We start from the raw sequence: 20,591 nt of genomic DNA, 5'->3' as shown, positions 1-20,591 counted from the left end.
CATTGTCGTTAAGCCAGTCCAGCTGCATGGCTCTAGAAACGGTGGTTGGCTTGTTGCTCCACCACGTTGGTCCAGACCAGGCGGCAGCCTCCGCTTCTGACCAGGGGAGCTAATGCGTATGCTTTCCTTCTAATAGCCCTCCTGAGAAAGCTGAATCCTTTGGTTGCAAAAAGAAGTCAGATTGTATAGAAATGTACGAGAAAATGACACGAGTTCTTTCTCCCCTCAGTTTGTGGACCCAATCGCTTTTTTCAAGTCTTTTTCAATACAGCATTATATTCATTAAGTACATTTTGTATTTTTACTTGGAGTAATATAGACATTAAAGCATGCTATGCTTCAGGGTGTGGCTGCCTTGAGATTTACAGGTCGCTACCAACACATACGTTCAGGACAGTCTGTTACCGCCTTAGAGCTTTTACCTTTCAGTGTGTTCTCAGAAAGTTAATTTTAACAATCGGTTGCTTAATAAATGTCTGATTGATTGTTCTGCCGCGCTCCAATCATTTCATTTCCGGTTGCAAAAAAACCGAAATGGCAAAAAGACCACGATGCGGCTCTCGAGGCTCCAAAACTGTCGTCCACAAACGGATCGGTGACATCCAACTCTTTATACGGCATTTGGTTCACATGGAAGTATCTCAGCAATTTATGGATAGATTCCAGTGAAATGTTGTACATATATGAATTATTCCCAGAGGGTGAATCCTGTGGACTTTAGTCGTCCCCAGGCTTTTCCAAATGTCAAAATGAGGTTGACATTTGAGTTTGTGAGTGAAGGTTTTCAATACATTTGAAATGGATTATTATGAAATATAAAACATGCATTCACGTTCCCCTCAGGAGGAATTGAGATGTATTCACTTTGCTTGATTATATTTTGTCAAATATTTCGATTCATGACCAAATATGTTTCTTTAAGCCTTAGCTGCACTTGAGATAGTAATAATAGTGAACAAGCTACCTGCTAAACATCAGCAGGAAGGACTTGTTATTTTGAGCGTGGTATATTGGTATATATATATATATATATATATATATATATATACTTTAACCCTCCTATTACCTTTAGGGTCAATTTGACCCCATTCAATGTTTAACGTCTCTAAACAAATTATTGACATCATGTTTTTTGCTTCATATTTCATGACTTTTCCTAATTTATTGGGGACAACTGGGAAAACATAAAATTCACATGATGATATGTTTTCACTGTCCTGAACACAACTTGTACGCATCGGTCAATTTGACCCCAGGCTGTTTTTCACTGTCAAACATATAAGAAATATAAAAATGTGTATTTATTTAAAGGGCGATTTAGGTCGTCAACAAACAAACATAAAGTACCTCACACTTAAACTTGGGAAACAATATTAATTCTAATCATTTTCTGGAGGTTTTAATCGCTGGGGTCACAAAGGGTAAAATATGTGAGTGCATGTGAAGGTAACAGGAGGGTTAAGGCTTTCTTCACTCACGCTTGTTCTTAATGGACACATTGAACATATCTATGAGTGAAAATATCAACACAAACATCTACATGAATACACTGTCTGCATTGACTGTATATACCATGTTGTCTATGCATTACTGATGTACATGTGTCGCTTTGCAGGTTCTACTGGGACTTGATAATGCTCATCATGATGATGGTGAATCTAATCATCATTCCTGTGGGAATAACCTTCTTCTCAGAGCAGACCACCACCACCTGGCTGGTCTTCAACGTGGCGTCGGACACCATCTTCCTGGTGGACCTGGTCATGAACTTCAGAACGGGGATCGTCAACGAGGAAAACTCAGAGATCATCCTCGACCCCAAGGTCATCAAGATGAATTACCTGAAGAGCTGGTTCGTAGTGGACTTACTCTCGTCCATTCCAGTGGATTATATATTTTTAATAGTGGAGAAAGGCTTTGACTCGGAGGTATATAAAACAGCTCGTGCCCTGAGAATCGTCCGTTTCACCAAGATCCTCAGTCTTCTGCGTCTGTTGAGACTGTCCCGGCTCATCAGATACATCCATCAGTGGGAGGAGGTGCGTATCTGGATGTTTGTCTGTGTGCATCTCTTCTTGTGGTTGTTTGTCTCTGTGTGCTGCACGGTGGTTTCTCCGGCAGGGTTCTTCAACGACCTTGAAAGGTTAACGCGCACAGATTTAATTGTGCACGTTCGACACTAATGGGTGCTGCCAATCACCGCTGTGCAGGAGGCGTGAAAGTGTCAGTTTCGGCTTATTGATAGGATCAATTAATTAAAAAATCAGAAATCAAAAGTAATTGCTTCTATTCTTTTAACCCTCCTGTTACCTTTAGGGTCAATTTGACCCCATTCAATGTTTAACGTCGGTGTTCTTTGGGGTCAATTTGACCCCAGGCTGTTTTTCACTGTGTCAAACATATAAGAAATATCAACTTTTTTATATATTTAAAGGGCTATTTAGGTAGTCAACAAACAAACATAAAGTACCTCACACTTAAACTTGGAAAACAATATTAATTCTAATAATTTTCTGGAGGTTTTAATTGTTGGGGTCAAATTGACCCGAGGGTCAAATATGCCAGTAAATATAAAGGTAACAGGAGGGTTAAACATTGAATGGGGTCAAATTGACCCTAAGGGAACAGGAGGGTTAAGAAAATACAAGTCTCAGTGCAGAATATTTAAAAAAAAGATATTTTTAGAGCACAACACTCCAAAGGTAAAGGATGTTACAGGGTAAATTAACTTTGTTGGTGTGGTTTCACTCGATGACCCAGGTGGATTTTGTGTGAACAATCCCAAGGTTGGACCCCACTGGACATAACAGAGAGTGACACATTATTACTCTCCACGGAGTCATTGCCCTCCCCGACTCAGACTGTTTGAAGGAGTCTTCTCCTCCTCCCGGTAATCATTTCATTACACACTGAGAGATAGAGCCGCTCCATATCACGACTGAGCCCAGCGGACGGATACGGTTTAGACGTCGTGACCAAAAGCACCGGCGTTACGTTTCGATTTGAAGCGGAGCGTCGAATACGAAGTGAGGGACTGACGATCACACCGTCGTTTTTTTTAAAAAACGAGCCGGTCTCACTCCGTCTCGACTCGTCTTCAATGTCCTTCGCCCCACAGGCCCCGCCCCCCCCTCATCGTCTGACTCGCCTGTTGTTGTCACTGCCGTTTTCAACACTGGTTCAAGCAAATTGTGTTGTTGTCAGGGCTCAACCTGAGCTCACACACACACACACACACACACACACACACACACACACACACACACACACACACACACACACACGTACTGTATAGTTGAATGACATATCAGTAACAATGGCAGGGAGGAAATCTATTATTTACTCGATGCATTTGCCCAACATAGGCTTTCACAAGCACACTATCGGCTGTGGCCGTGATCAGTATCTGGCCGGACCCGAGCGTAGACAGTACAGCCGATTCCCAGCCCCCGTGCTATGGATCAGCGCACATTTCTGGAGCAGGAGAAGATCATCCTTGTGGTTGTGTACCAATGAGGGAGGAGACTTTTACAGTGTTCATGGTAGCTTATATTTTTCTGTCAGCGTATGCTTTAAACTCGGTCACATCACCCCTCACTGCTTATCTATCGGGCACTTGGAAACACACGATTCATTATTCACGCCTCAGCAAAGCATTGTTCTAGCAACACGTGCGGATTTACGTTAAAATACTCGCAGAATCACAACCCGTATTCTGGAAGTGAGCATCGTATGGATCGCAGTGGCTGGGTGTTATCTCGGTATGCACACCGTGTGGGAAGTTGATGATGGATTCTTTCCGATAGGGGCAGTGCCGTATGTGGCGCCGCCGTTCCGTTTGCAGAGCCGTGTGCGGTGGGAGGACGAGACGGTACGGACCGGGTTAGAAGCACATATAGACGGTGCCGCAAGGTTAATGAAAATCTGCAGTGAGGATGCAGGGAGGCGAGCAGTGCAGTATATAAGGGATGTGTCATAACGCTCTCACGCTCACTCAGTCGGTCCTCTGTTGTCTGGAATCTTCTTTCTGCTTATCAAACTCTGCCTGCTTGTTTCTCCCTCTCTGGTTCTCCCCTCATTCTCCCCCCTTGTACGCCTAAAAACACAGTATAGAAACTAGAACGGGCACTCGGTAGAGCGCATACCTTCACATATCACAAGATTGGGCATTGAATTATTAACATTTTGGCATTAGTTGTATGCCAATTGGATAGAAATTGACCGCGTTATGGTAAAAATAAGATTTTGACCTTTTCATGACCTTTACCTTGACCTTTGACCCGATCGATCCCAAAATCCAATCAAATGGTCCCCGGATAATAACCAATCATCCCACCAAATTTCATGCGATTCGGTTTAATACTTTTTGAGTTATGCGAGTAATACGCATACAAATAAATAAATAAATACACAGCGATCAAAACATAACCTTCCGCATTTTCAATGAAACGCAGTGATTTTGGCAGAACCACAGTAGATGGACACACTGATAATGCAGCACAACACTGAATCAGACACATCCACAGGAGACTTGAGATGAGAGAAAAGGCACTCGGTGGAAATATTCCACGCTGTCGTAACATATTAGGTTTAGGGTGCCGGATTAGCGATTCAATGGGGGGCGAATGCAGTCTCCTGCCGTCTTCATGGGTTCCAAGCGGTGAGCCATCATTATATCAGCCTTCAGATGGACTCAGTTAGTTATTCAGACACATAATAAATCATCTTCTTCTTCGTATGTCCGTCATTCCTTCATCTGTCGTGTGCTCTCTGCCACCCCCCCCCCCCCCACACACACACACACACACTTTTCACTTTGTCACCATCTCTTCCCTCCATCTGCGAAGTAAAAAGGGACGTCATTTCATCAGCGCAGGCTGGCCCGTCAGAACTGGGCTAAGTCAGATTTGTTGTTTCGCCAACTCTCATTCTGTGTCTTCTTACATTTCATTTAGCTGACGCTTTTATCCAAAGCGACTTACAATCCTGTTACATTCATACACCGTAGACGCAGCTACAGGGAGCAACTCAGGGTTCAGTGTCATGCTCAAGGGCACATCACATCGACAAGGGCCGGGATCTAACCTCCAACCCCCTGATTGAAAGACGGACCTGCTACCCACTGACCCATTCTTCTTCTTCTTCTTCTTCCTCTTCTTCTTCTTCTTCTTCAAAAAGGCCTCGTGCTCCCTTCAGTTTTTTTCTCTTCTTCTTCTTTTCTTCCTCACAGGAGCAGAATATTGCTGCGATGGATACCGGAGATGCACTTGTTATAAAATATTCCAAAGAGTTCTCCTGATGTGCCGTTTCATGTCTCACTTTGCTCTGTAAATACTCCCCCTTGTTAAAAGTGCTCGCGTCAAAACAGGAGCCTCTTCCGGACCGCAGTGCTGGGAAGTGGCTGCTGGGCGTTATGGTCCAAGTGGCAACAGTATTAGAAGCCACAAAGGAACTGAGGCATCTTATTTAAGCAAGTCCCTCAGTTTGTCACTCATTAGAGAGGAGTAGTGGATCACTCCATCTGGCCGCGCCAATTAGTCAGAAAAATAATGATGGCGAAAAAAAGCCTCTGTGACGCAGTAGTTTGAATAAGCATTAGTCATATCATAGATTCTGTTATACAAGCTCTGACCTCAGCCTACATTTTGCTCCTGGATTGAACAAACACGCAGAGAAGCATGCACACAATTAGAAAATAGCACAGTCGGTTATTCATTTGTTTGCCCGCACATAATTATTGCGATGCGTGGTGATTGGGGAAATTGCAGCATGGAGTGGGGAGGTCACGCCGAGCGGCGAACACGGTTCGCGCTCAAACACCGAACGGACGCCTGTCGACACGTTCGCCGATTCTACTTCCATCTTTGTGATCGTGTAATAACTTGAACATTTGAAGTGATTCTTAGTGGCATCGACATGTTTTCACTGTATAACTAGAATGGGAACTCGGTAGAGCGCATACCTTCGCATATCACAAGATTGGGCATTGAATTATGAACATTTTGGCATTAGTTGCATGCCAATTGGATAGAAATTGACCGTGCTGTGGTAAAAAGAAGATGCTGACCTTTTCATGACCGTGACCTTTGACCCGATCGATCCCAAAATCTAATCAAATGGTCCCCGGATAATAACAAATCATCCCACCAAATTGCATGCGATTCGGTTTAATACTTTTTTACTTATGCGAATAACACGCATACAAATAAATAAATAAATAAATACACAGCGATCAAAACATTACCTTCCGCATTTTCATTGCGAAGGTAATAAGTTACGGATGACTCACAGACATGCTAGACCTTCACGCTACACAGAAAGTGTTTTAGGCACTTTAACATGTGCCATGAGGAGAAATAAGAAACGTAGACTCGGTTACATCATCGAGGGAAATGCTTTTCCCTAGGCCGTGTTGTGTTGCCTCTTTGATTGTGCGCTTTTTGGTCATTTAAACTACTAATTAGAACATTTCTTTTACAATAGTGTTTTTGTGTAAGATTTTCTTTTAAACTCTGCACAATTTAACTGTTATTCTTAACGATTGGTTAGATGGAATTACAAGTTTCCTTTACGTTTGAGCATCTTTCAGCTCATCGTTTTATTTTTACGGCCACAAACTGAAGCTATGCAGATATATCTCCTTCTGGAGTTGGTGGAGCCCAAAATGGAGATAAAAGAAGAGTGAAGACTGGACTCAACGCGAGTTCAAATAAAACGCTCACATTGCTCCGCGTGCGCTGACTGTGCATGTACCCCTTCGTTTTGGGATCACCTGGTGGCAGACAGCATCATTATATCTAATCGCTGCGTATTTAATAATTCAATGAGATAATGAAAGCAGTTATCGTGGCATTTTCTGCCCTCTCGTCTGTAATTTCGCAGGAATTTTTGATCTTTCAAGGGCATTTCTGCCCCCTGCTCATGTTTATCTCCAACCCTGCTTCCCTTATGTTTACCTTCGCATTGAAAATGTGGAAGGTAATGTTTTGATCGCCGTGTATTTATTTATTTATTTGTATGCGTGTTATTCGCATAACAAAAAAAGTTTTAAACCGAATCGCATGAAATTTGGTGGGATGATTGGTTATTATCCGGGGACCATTTGATTAGATTTTGGGATCGATCGGGTCCAAGGTCAAGGTCATGAAAAGGTCAACATCTTCTTGAATCGCATGAAATTTGGTGGGATGATTGGTTATTATCCGGGGACCATTTGATTAGATTTTGGGATCAATCGGGTCAAAGGTCAAGGTCATGGATAGGTCAAAATCTTCTTTTTACCATAGCACGGTCAATTGTTATCCAATTGGCATGCAACTAATGCCAACATGTTCATAATTCAATGCCCAATCTTGTGATATGCGAAGGTATGCGCTCTACCGAGTGCCCATTCTAGTTTTCTTTTTGTTCTTTCAGAAAACGGAGGTAATTTTCCCAATGACCTTACAATTGTTCTCCAACCTTGGCCGTTACGTTTTGATATGTGCTAATAATGGAAATATCTAAGTGCCACCCCTTCCAGTGCTATGGGACCAGAGCATCCCCAGAGCTCCCGTTGCCACATCTGGCTCATCACAGCCACAAGGCCTCCCTCCAGATTCCAGCTCCAGGAATAGGGCTCAGGTTGGGCCTGTGGCAGCAGACCAGCCCCCGAGGCAGCGTGGTACCCTTTTCTGAGGCCCCAGGCAGAATATGTTTGTTTACTCCACGATGGTTGAAAACTCAACAGTCATTTGTATTCCTTGACTTCTGTTATGTCTCATTGTAAATATTAACACATTTATTAATGTATTATTATCTAGTACTATGTCAATACTCAGTGAAAGGTTTATTGACTATAAATAAGAATTAAGCAACCTGCTATAAAAAGAAGAACATCCTGTATCCAGGCCAAAGCTTTTGAGATGTTTGTGGTAATACTTTAGACACAGAACACTGTTACTTATACAATGATATATATAAGGTGCAATATATTCAAATTAAGTCTAAACATTCTCAGTTTAAGTGGCTATTTTTAACTGACAAAAATACAAACATCGATTTGAATTCTATTTGCTATTGTTTGTATTAGATCAAGTCTTTGTCCGCAGATGCCTCATCACTAATTGCTTTACAAGACTTCTGTTGGGACCTAATTATTGTCTCTCTCTCCGAGATGCTGCATTGGAGCGATGCCAACGATTCTCACATTTTACAAGCTAATGTCGCAAACTGAACAGCAAACATCAGTCTAAGCTTCTCGTCTCTTTGGATACAAAAATTATATTTTGTCATATATTACAATATATGTTTTAATCGATTATAATAGTTGTTAAATCATGATGTATTCTCTTATGGAGGATATTTGTGCAATTGACATTTAACGGTGGAACTGTTCTGCTTGGTGGTGGTGTTGCATTTGAATGATGTGTGTGTGTGTGTGTTATACCAACCCCACTGTATTACACACTGTAACCTTACTTACCACAACTATGAAATACAGACTTATAATACAGTGAATAGCACACGGGAGATGCATGTTAACACGTTTCACCTCCAATGTATGCGTCTCTCACGACACATGTTGTCTGGTCAGGTTGCAGTCGCCTGTATTTTGATACTCTTGGAGCACGCTGTCACACATGGTGAGCTACACGACGAGCGCCTCCCCCCTGCAGTCAGCGTAAACGAGCTTGAGTAGCAGGAAGTAAGTCAACGTCAACAGATTCCCCTCCAGACGTATTAACGAGTGTTCCCACGCAAAAGGGCCGAGCCACCTCATTGACGTCATGCGTAGTTCCTGAATGATGCACGTTTTACACTACCGTTCAAAAGTTTGGGGTCACTTAGAAATGTCTTTATTTTTCAAAGAAAAGCACTGTTTTTTCAATAAAGATAACATTAATCAAAATTACACTCTATACATTGTTAATGTGGTAAATGACTATTCTAGGTGTAAACGTCTGGTTTCTAATGAAATATCTCCATAGGCCCATTTCCATCAACGATCACTCCAGTGTTCTAATGGTACATTGTGTTTGCTAATCGCCTTAGAAGACTAATGTCTGATTAGAAAACCCTTGTGCAATTATGTTAGCACAGCTGAAAACAGTTATGCTGGTGATATAAGCTATACAACTGGCCTTCCTTTGAGCTTGAAGTTTGAAGAACAAAATTAATACTTCAAATATTAATCATTATTTCTAACCTTGTCAATGTCTTGACGATATTTTATATTCAATTTTCAATTCATTTGATAAATAAAAGTGAGTTTTCATGGAAGACACGAAATTGTCTGGATGACCCCAAACTTTTGAACGGTAGTGTATATTTTGCGTGTCCCTGTCGTCTTCCCAAAAGGATGTTCGTGGCGATGAAACTGTGTCATCATCTCACGCCATCATAGAAAGGTCTGGGACATGAAAATGCCCTGAAGCATCATTTTTCAATTCAATTTCGTCTTGTTTCTTTATTTCCTAATCTCTGGCATTCATCACATTGTTTCTCTTGAAAATGAAGTGATTGTGCGTGAGGCCCATTGCAGCTGCCTGTAGAGCGAGCCCCCTATGAGCAGCTCCACTGTGTCCACATCATAATGATCAAGAGGCTGTGATGCAAAAGCAGAGACTGATTCACCCCACTAATGCCTGGAAAAGAACTTCATATATCTTGATTTTGAATTATGATATATATATATTTTTACAAGAGATGGATATAATAGTTTAATTATGGCGAATAAAGGGATAACTTGTCATTCAACTCTAAAAAACATGTGCACATCTGTCTGTGGGGTGAAACAGTGGAATAGTTTAACTGATGACATCAAGGAAAGTAAGAATCTGGTGATATTCAAAAACATTTTTAAAGACATGACTTTGGACAAGTACAGACGTATCAGCATTGATGACGCATTATAAGTAACGGATAATGGGGACAAGCTTTTTTGTTTTTGTTTTGTTGATTGTTTTATGTATATGTAGGTATGTGTGTGTATATATGTTTATATGGGTGTGTGAATTTGTATGCATGTGTATATGTTTATATGTTTATGTATATATATATATAGGTATATGTAATGGTTCTCTAAAATAAGTATTTTCATGAAAGCATAGGTTAGGGCACTTATAAGCTTGATAACTTCAGCCTTGACCCTTTCGGTCGTCCACTTTCTTCTTTTGTTGAAATTTTGATTTTTGTATATTATTGCTGATCGAAAATAAACTAAACTAAACTACCAAAGCAAAGGCTCGCGGTTGATTTTCAGCTCAGGTGGTAAATTGATCTGAAAGGAGGGAAAACGTGTCAAAGGACCAGGGTATCTTTTTCCCGGTGTAGCAGCAGAGGAGACTTAAACTACATTACGCTGGCTAAATCTGGTCTCCACTGAAATAACCCACGCTATTGTGTGACGGTCCGACAGCTCTTCCATCTTCAGGCACAGCGTGGGTGTGAATGTTTGTCTCCACCTTTTCAGTGTCTTGCGTTTTCTTTTTGTTATTTAATCGCTGAATTAAAGACGGAACTTCGGAAGTGGTTCTTAATATATATTCTAATAAAGATATTGGCAGACCCGAGTGGTGGGTTTCTCTTTACCTGTTGCAAACAACACATATATATATATATATGTATATATATATGTATATATATACATATATATATACACACACACATATATATATATATGTATATACAATATATATATAATATATATTTATATATAAAATATATTTTATATGTATATTTATATATATATAATATATATTTATATATAAAATATATTTTATATGTATATCTATACATATATATACATATATATATATATATAATATACGTATATAATATATATGTATGTATATATATATATACACATATATATTATAGTACTGCTAAGGAATTAGATACATTGAAGTAAAGAAGACATTTTACACAACATAGCTGATAACAATATTACTCCTTTGTGTATTGATTGGTTCTTTGGCAAACAGCCATGCGACGCCTTCAAGTTGCAACCAACAGTCCAAAAGTCAAAGATCAGCAGTTATTTTAAATAGAAAGCTAAAATAAGCACAGGCATCGAAGGAGATCATGACCAAGACTCTGTGTACCGTAATTTGCCACCTCAGAGACCGACATAGTGAGATGTAAAAGAAGATTAGTTGGCTTTGGTTTATAGACTCCTGTGAACTTGATTCACCTGTCTCTGAACAGGATACGCCAAGTCCTCGGTGCCTTCAGGCCTCCGCCCGAGTCCCATGCAGGGACACAGGTGCATACACACACACACACACACACACACACACAGAAGGTGTGCTGAATCTTGTCGTGCTGAACCTAGCGTCAGGTTAAAAGGGAGTGCAGGAAAGACGGATGGAGAGAGACAGAAAGAGAAGAAACAAAGGGAGGAGGGCAGTGTGTGTTACATCTGATCTTTGTGTGCAGTGATTCCTGTACGACGCTACGCTGATTGATTTTCTACTGTGTTCGGCCTCTTATTTCTCTGTACTTACAGCTTGTTATTGAAATGAGCACAAAGGTTCTGAAACTACGACCTGGCGGTGTTGTTCTGTCCGATGGCGTGCGGCCGGCCTCGGTTCTGTTTCAGATGCACCCACGGGCGATTCAACGCAGGCGATTCAACGCAGGCGATCCGTCGCATGACACAAAGTTGACGTGAACCTGGAGCCAACATTTATAGGAGGATAATGTTAGGTTGTAATAGTTTATTTTGATAACATCTGCAGAGGTCTTATGTTTTAAATTAATACATATAGAAAGATATTATAATAGAAAATATTAGGGAGAATATTGATATTGTTATTAATGTATTATGAAGCATAGGGGTAATGTTTACTCTATGCAAATGTAAATAGCAAGAATTAATGTATGTTGCATGAGAGTGACTGTGTTAGTATTATAGATTGACGAGGCCGGTTGAATTCCGTCAAGTGACTTCCAATAACAAGAGACTTTTATTGTGAAAGTTACTTTAATGCGGACAATAACAAGACGGGACTCTTATTGTGAAAATACTTGTTTAGCGACTTGACCGGAAGTGCCGTTTTGACCGGGGATGGGGACATTGAGTATAAAACTCCGTGGATTAGAGAAATCGGGTCTCTTCCACAGGTATTCTCCACGCCGGAAGGAGGGCGGAGGAGCCGGAGAAAATCACGATCGTGAGACTTGAATGTTTGTTTTACCCTTCCTGCCATTAAATGTCGATAACTTAATCCACACGCGTCCGGAAGCCTGTTTTCCATCATTTGCGAAGTGCCCAGTTTCAGAATTACTCTCCAATGACTAAAAGGAGCCTGGCCTCGTCGCCATGTTCTCTCAAATGGCATTTAGCGGTGCAGGACGCGTACAGCAGTGAGGGTGAGACCGGCTGCAGGACTCTTCGGTGTCGGAGCAGAGCTGTTGGCTGACAACGGTTCCCTGGGACGTGATTCGATGTGAAGTAATCAGATTTTAATCGGGTGTGATGTGATGTGCGAGGCTGGAGATTCTTGTGGGACTCGGTCATGTGTATATGTGTGTATGTGTGTGTGTGTGTTTGCATCATGATATGTCATACCCTCTAGCCTCGAGGTGACATGTAGCAGCTTGGTAGCACAACCGATCTTTTCCCCTCGACTGAAATTACTGCAACTATCAATCAGCCGAGACAATGTGGGTGGTTTCATCGCAGCAAAGACACAAAGGAAATGAGAATAATCACCCGAAATTAGCAGAGCACAAATTAATCTCTCTTTTAAGTGCAGTTTTAACACTCCTGGGGAAAAAAAAAAGAGGAAATCCTGCACTCCCTTTGAGTAACTCTGTTGGGAAATGAACAACCCCAGAACATGTTCCACCTTCGGAGCAGGTGTCGGCTAGCCCAGATTCCGTGTTGCTGTTCGCCAAGGCTGCACAGCTGGCCGGATATATAAATAATGTCCCCAACAGGGCAAACCTGGGACATCCAACGTGGTTCTGCAAAGCACACAGAGGTCTGGTTTCACTCAGTTTTCTGTGCCTGCAGACGTACATGTCATTTATCAAGCAGAGGCAGTCGCCATGTGCGTCATGGGTGGAGTTTACATTTCATGTTGTGTGCATATTCATGAAGGAGCTCTACCGATTGCATGAAGATGATGAATACGCAGGTTTGAGTCGGTTTGTGCGCCGCTTTGACTGAGAAGGTGCAAATGTTGCCGTGTATACACTTGATATCCGATTCCCCGTGATATTTTGATGATACATTTCGAGGGTATCAGGATACAGGAGTCTAGGGAGACATCAATCATATCAGCTCCACCGACGCCCTCCATGCAGCTGTGATGTGAGCGTCCGCTCCGTCTGGGTCACCGGTCTCTGCTTTGGTGATATTCCAACGTTTGAAGTTACGTTTTGCAGTTTAGCATTTTTGCAGTTTTTTCAATATTTCATATTATGCCCCTCCATCACTAAAGAAGATAGATTTTCCACATCAATTCAATAAAAATACAGATTATTCTGATTTTATCGGGACTGGATGCCAAGGGCAACTCAGACACTGAACTCTTTTAAGACTGGCCTAAAAACCTTTTTATTCAGGAAGGCATTTTTTACCTTGAGTTAATTTATTGTCAGCTATTACATCCTTATTTTTTTATTTTTATGGGTTGCTTTAACTATGTTTTAATCGGTTTTATTTGTTTTCGCTATATGTGTGGCACTCTGAGATTCTTTGAAGTGAGAGTGCGATCAAAATGAAATGCATTATTATTATTTATTATTATTTATTTTGCTGGTTAATTGAGGATTTCTGTTAATGATCTGAGCCAAATTCAACCACTGCAATTCTTATTTACTAAAAGGTGCAGTGCATATTTTATATCACTGGGAATACCTGACAAAAAAACCCAACATAATCCAAAGAAATTAAGCTACTTCTTAAAATGACTGAGTTTTAGATCTTGCATAATTCCCCCCCCCCCCCCACCCCACACAAATACACAGCGGCCGTGTGTTGGACGGGCGCTGCACTCGTATCCATAATTGGACAAACACATAGCAGAAGCACATTTGCTGCCCAGTGCCACTAAGCAATTGGCTCCGGAACAGCAAATTCACCGTTTCCTCTTCCTCACTCTTGAATTTTTCATCAGCCTTCCAGCTCTGCAGTGTTTGTGTTTGTGTTTGTGTTTGCATTATCCAATTTGCATGAGCAATTCTCAAAACAGCAGCCCTCTTTTTCAAGGAAAAAGCTAAGAAATTAGCAATTTCCTATTTAAAAGTGTTGTGTCTAAGGTACTAATGGGAACAACAATTGAGCGGGAAACAATGCTTCAGACGTCGGCCTTGATACTGCTGTAATGTATTCATTTGGGGCGAGTCCTCACAGTCAACGTCTGTTTGTTTTTTTCTCTGACAGGCTTAAAATTGTTATTATAATTATCTGACAATAATATCATAACCCAGGGAAATAAAACCTTTTCCTAGCTGTTGCTCGATCCGGCCTGTCACGTCGGTGTGTCGAGTGAGATTGGGAGTCTTATGTGTCTCGCATGAGAAGTCTTGAAATCTAGCGCCGCCACATCCACAATATCGAAATCAGTAAAATATTCAGCCGCGACACTGAAAAGCTTTTCAACAACATCTTCTGTCGTCCCCTCCCTGCAACTCTCACTCATGTTTCCCTCATTGTCTCCCGGCAACAAATCACATAACACAATAACAAGCAGAAAGTGGAAGATTTCTGAGAAATAAAATGTTTTAATACACTACCGTTCAAAAGTTTGGTGTCACTTAGAAATGTCTTTATTTTTCAAAGAACACTGTTTTTTCAATAAAGATAACATTAATCAAAAATACCCACTATACATTGTTAATGTGGTAAATGACTATTCTAGGTGGAAACGTCTGGTTTCTAATGAAATATCTCCATTGGTGTATAGAAGCCCATTTCCATCAACTATCACTCCAGTGTTCTAATGGTACATTGTGTTATCGCCTTAGAAGACTAATGTCTGATTAGAAAACCCTTGTGCAATTATGTTAGCACAGCTGAAAACAGGTATGCTGGTGATATAGGCTATACAACTGGCCTTCCTTTGAGCTTGAAGTTTGAAGAACAAAATTAATACTTCAAATATGAATCATTATTTCTAACCTTGTCAATGTCTTGACTATTTTTTCTATTCAATTTTCAATTCATTTGATAAATAAAAGTGAGTTTTCATGGAAGACACGAAATTGTCTGGACGACCCCAAACTTTTGAACGGTAGTGTATATCTAATCCTCCACTTTCTGTTTTGTGATTGTGTAATAAGACTCCCGATCTCACTCTTGATGCATCAGAGTAACAGTCCGGATCGACAAATATAATAACAATTTTGAAAAACTGAATCCAATCTTCTTGTCAGAAAGTCAAACCCGTCCATAACGTCAGACATTTGAATGAACAATCACAGTCCATCAGTGGGGAAAACAAGTTTGTGAAGCAGAAGTAAATTGAGTGCGAAGAGTTGCCCAGAGGGATGACATGGCAGCCCGTTCTCCCTCAATCCTGGACCAATCGGAACATTGGGTCCAGGTTGATCAAATACAGAAGCGCCCCTTTAACCCTTGTGTTGCCTTCGGGTCAATTTGACCCGATTCAATGTTTCACCCTCCTGTCGCCTTCGGGTCAATATGACCCGATTCAATGTTTAACCCTCCTGTTACCTTTATATTTACTAACATATTTTACCCTTGAGGTCAATATGACCCCAGCTATTAAAATCTCCAGAAAATTATTAGAATTAATATTGTTTTCCAAGTTTAAGTGTGAGGTACTTTATGTTTGTTTGTTGACTCCCGAAAGAACACCGACATTAAACATTGAATCGGGTCAAATTGACCCGAAGGCGACAGGAGGGTTAAATATTGAATCGGGTCAAAATGACCCGAAGGCAACACAAGGGTTAACATTGTTTTGCATCTTTTCATACAGGTTTGACTTCCTGACAACAAGATTGTCTTCTGCTTTGCAAAGTATGTGTTTTCTGCCCTCGTTGTTCCCTTGTGATGTGGTACTGCAGAGCATGACGGGGCATGCTGTTGTCCCGAGTGTGGGAGCTGGAGGGGGCACAGAGCTCCGTCACGTGTCTTTATGTGCGACAATCCGCCCGTCGCTGCTTTGACATGTCGCGAGGACCTTCCGCTGTGAATCAGGCGCCCGCGGCGCCGCTGCCGGCGGTGGGAAATACACTCGGCGAGAATCTGTTATTTTGTCCATGCGATAACTTCGTATAAGATAACATATTAACGATTTAGAAATGTTGCTTTTCGACCGAATATTTCCATTTCTATGACCGCACTGCGGTTGCAGACTGAATATATTTGAGCTCTAGATTGTGCGTTATCGTTCTCCCCCATAGATATACGTGTGACGCCAACGTCAGATACCAGACACATTTGTTGAGGGTGCGGTTCTTTCTTTTCGTGCAGCAGTTGGGCCTCATGATTCATCTTTTCCAAAGACCAGCAATAACTCTCTTCCTCTCCGGCCGTGGTTACATTTGTACATTCACGCCTTTAAGTGTAAAGTGTGTCCGCTCCATGATGGGATCCGATCTTCCGGACCACCTCTGTGGCTCGCATTGAATTTGGATTTAGGTCAGCTGCTACTCTACGACACATACTGCAAGGATGAAGAGCAAGCAGCCCAAAAATTCACTTTATCCGCCATTTTACTGCAGCCACTCTTTTCTTTTTACCACCAAATATCAATCCAATCACAACCCGGTCACGCAGGCCCCACTGAAGTGTCAAGGGTGCACATCTCCAGACACAGCGGAGTTCCGATCTGGTGCATCTAATCACAAAGTCGGATTGAAAAGACAAATGAAACCCACAGCCTCTGTGCATTGCTATCTTTTTCACTCTCACACACACACACATCAGCCTAATGGACTCCTCCAGTCCAATTTTGGTCTCGCAGACAAAAACGAGAGACAAAGCCTCTCCCCCTCTCGTGCCGTCTGCGTTGTTGTCGTCTCTGTTTTGAGCCACGGCTCGCTGACGATGAACATAATGTGCCTTGAATCTTGTTCCTGCTCAGCTCTCTGAGGGAAGCTCACTGTTGGCCCACGGGGTGGAAAATCCCAGACTCCACCGCCTGGAAGAGAGTCCTCCTCGTTCCCTGTAGATTTAACCTATTTGCCCTTGCCAAGTCACTCAGTGCTCCTTTTGCTGCTCGTTGGTCTTGTTAACTGCAGTCGAGAGCGATAATTGCTTGACCGTATGTTTTACGCCCAGAGTTATTTGTCAGATCCACGGTGTTAAAGTAGGGAGAAAAGTATTGGCTTTAAATATATTGATTATACTGACACAGCTAGGCTATTATTTTAGTTTTTGTTGAATGGGAGATTGGAAGTAGTTTTACACAGGCTGTAAATACACGGTGGTTGTAAACCGATGATGGTAACACCAGGCCTGCACAGGAGCTCCATCTCATTATAGAACCTATAGGTCAGGGGTCAGGAACCTTTTTGACTGGGAGAGCCATAACAGCCAAATATTTCAAAATATATTTCATTGAGAGCCATATAGTATTTTTAACGTATAATAAATTAAATATGCCTTGCTTTCAATGTGACTTCTGGTGCTGCATGATGCTACGGGGGGGGGGGGGGGGGGGTGCAGGAGACAGAATGACATGCTGCTTTGTAGACGATCAATAACAGACGTTTAGTTTAATAAAAGAACAAAGACGTCTTTAAGAAAAGGACCTTAAATTACTTCTGCTGTAATCTGGCGCGATAGAGAAAATTACAGAGGGGCGGGCGGAGATTAATTTTTTTTTTCAACTCAAAATTGTCTGGGAGCCATATGCCATCACCGGAAGAGCCATAGGTTCCCGACCCCTGATATAGGTGAATACATGTTGTGGATTGGAGGAGGCGTGCAGGCGCTGCTCTTGATCTATCAAATATTGGATGCACCACACATGAACTCAAAAAGCAGAGTGTGTCTTGTAGATGCCTTTCGTGAAGAGATCAAACCGGATGAGGCGAGTCAGGAGGCGAGAACGCTTTCAAATGAGGGGAAGTATATGGTAAGAATAGGCTAGATCGTCAGATACGTGTCACGCTTCAAATACATAAATACATATATAAATCACTTTGATGTTTCCATGGTGGGAATATATTTTGAAAGGATCCCTGAAAGCTCAGTTTTTTCTTTTATGACAACAAAAAACTCTTTGAAACAGTTTACATTTTGGGGTTACATGGTTTGGACACATTTAGATTAACCAACCATTTCTCCCTTAATTTAAATTATTGTATTGTTTTGTTTACAATATTCTAGCAGCAAAACATATTTTGTATCTGCTGATTAGATGTTTGAGACATGACTCGTATACGAGATCGAACATGCTGTTAATGGAACATATGTATTTTTGCAGACGTGCTAAACTTTTCTTTAGTCGATTTAATTACAAAACTGGGAGACGAGTTGTGAGTGCTATGTCCCTCCCCATCTGCTGAGGCAGCTAAGTAAATGAAATATCTATTTAATTAAATAAAAAAGATCACTTTGCATCAGCATCTAAACTGAAACATGCCATTTTAAATGTAGTAAACTCCTCCATTGGAGTATCTCTTTCTATGTCACTGTCAGCCCGTCTCTATTTTGTTTTACAAACACTATTATTTTGATATTCAGGATTTGTATTATCCTTCTCCAGAGAGTGCTGGGTAAAACAAAAATATAAATACAAAGATAACCAAGTGAATGAAAGCGGTTTTAACGACCCGTCCACCCCACTTGGGATATCCCCTGTGAACACGAGCTTCCCTCCGCATGGTGTGCTCGGTACATAAAGCAGACGGATGACAGATACAGGCTTGTTGGGTGGGGGCTCAAGTGATAAGTGTGGCGATTAGGATAATCTCTGGTTATTTCTGTTCGCTGGACTTGGTGGTTGCTGTGTGTGTGTGTGTGTGTTGGGAGGCCCACACAGAAGAAAAAGCGACACGTTGGTGTTCCCTGCTAGTTAGCTGAGAAAAGCTCTTCTGCTCCTGTACGACAGACTCTCCACACTCGACTGACTCTCCACGAGGCACATAATGAGCCCCTGGTTATTTACAGGGGAGCATCATGGCAGGCACATCCTGTAATGATGTCTTGCGCAAAATTAATTAATTTGCAACCAGCGAAGCATTTAGGGTTCGTCTCCTCTCTCTTCCCAAGAGTTAATGCGGGAGCGGATGGATTTACCCGAGCACCCTTCATCCATCTGTCGTAACGGCAGCCGTGCTCGTCTATTGAAGTCTCGCTGTTAACATGAACAATGCGTATCCTCTCGTACAGCAATGAGCTATTATTACATCGTGGAGAAGTGTTATTATGGAGGTCCAGGGCAGATTAGATGTAGCATATCAAGTGTGGCTGCTCATGATGCTGCAGCCAACACAGTGCGAGGTACGTGAGACCAGATAATGACTTGTATCTCCACTCTGGGTTACATGACTGCTTATGATATCTGCCCCATATGGCTGTGTATTTACAGGACTGCAATGCTATACAGCACTTAGTGTTTAGCTGATTGTACGACAGTATATATACAGGACTGTCTCAGAAAATTAGAATATTGTGATAAAGTTCTTTATTTTCTGTAATGCAATTAAAAAAACAAAAATGTCATGCATTCTGGATTCATTACAAATCAACTGAAATATTGCAAGCCTTTTATTCTTTTAATATTGCTGATTATGGCTTACAGCTTAAGAAAACTCTAAAATCCTATCTCATAAAATTTTAATATTTCCTCAGACCAAGTAAAAAAAAAGATTTATAACAGCTGAGTGTTTGTCAAGGCTCAGGAAACCCTTGCAGGTGTTTCGAGTTAATTAGACAATTCAAGTGATTTGTTTAATACCCTACTAGTATACTTTTTCATGATATTCTAATATTTAGAGATAGGATATTTGAGTTTTCTTAAGCAATATTAAAAGAATAAAAGGCTTGCAATATTTCAGTTGATTTGTAATGAATCCAGAATGCATGACATTTTTGTTTTTTGTACTAATCTGATTACAGAAAATAAAGAACTTCATCACAATATTCTAATTTTCTGAGACAGTCCTGTATATATATCTATACATATATATACATATATATATATACATATATTTACATATATATATACATATATATCCATACATATATATACATATATATACATATATATACATATATATATATATATCCATACATATATATACATATATATATATACATACATATATATATACATATATATATACATATATATATATATACATATATATATACATACATATATATATACATATATATATATATATATATATATATATATATATATATACGTATATATACGTATATATATATATATATATGTATAAATATATATTTCCACTTTATGCAAAGAAGAAACATAGCTTCTATCGGAGACATCATGAGTTGTGTTTGCAGGCCACAGAACACAGAAAGGATCAATTGCGTTGATATATGAATAAATATGCATTTTGGATAATCCACAAGTCTAAAATTACACAACGAGGCCATCTCCCCCCCCCCCCCCCCCCCATTTAGAAGATAAGACGGCATCTTGCCGCTC

General features: G+C 40.8%; 1 protein-coding gene across 1 annotated transcript in view; it reads left to right on the top strand.

Annotated features, from left to right (window-relative positions):
• The window catches only part of LOC130204900 (potassium/sodium hyperpolarization-activated cyclic nucleotide-gated channel 1), an 82,536-nt gene that overhangs the window by 6,370 nt on the left and 55,575 nt on the right, over nucleotides 1–20,591 (top strand). Inside the window, exon 2 of the mRNA XM_056431893.1 lies at nucleotides 1,616–2,039. Within this exon, the coding sequence (XP_056287868.1) occupies nucleotides 1,616–2,039 (424 nt within the window). The remainder of the gene's footprint in view (nucleotides 1–1,615; nucleotides 2,040–20,591) is intronic.

The sequence above is a fragment of the Pseudoliparis swirei genome, chromosome 15 (genome assembly GCF_029220125.1).
Source record: "Pseudoliparis swirei isolate HS2019 ecotype Mariana Trench chromosome 15, NWPU_hadal_v1, whole genome shotgun sequence".
NCBI lineage: Eukaryota > Metazoa > Chordata > Actinopteri > Perciformes > Liparidae > Pseudoliparis > Pseudoliparis swirei.
Note: the sequence above shows the minus strand (reverse complement) of the source record. Positions and strands in the feature narration are given on the sequence as shown.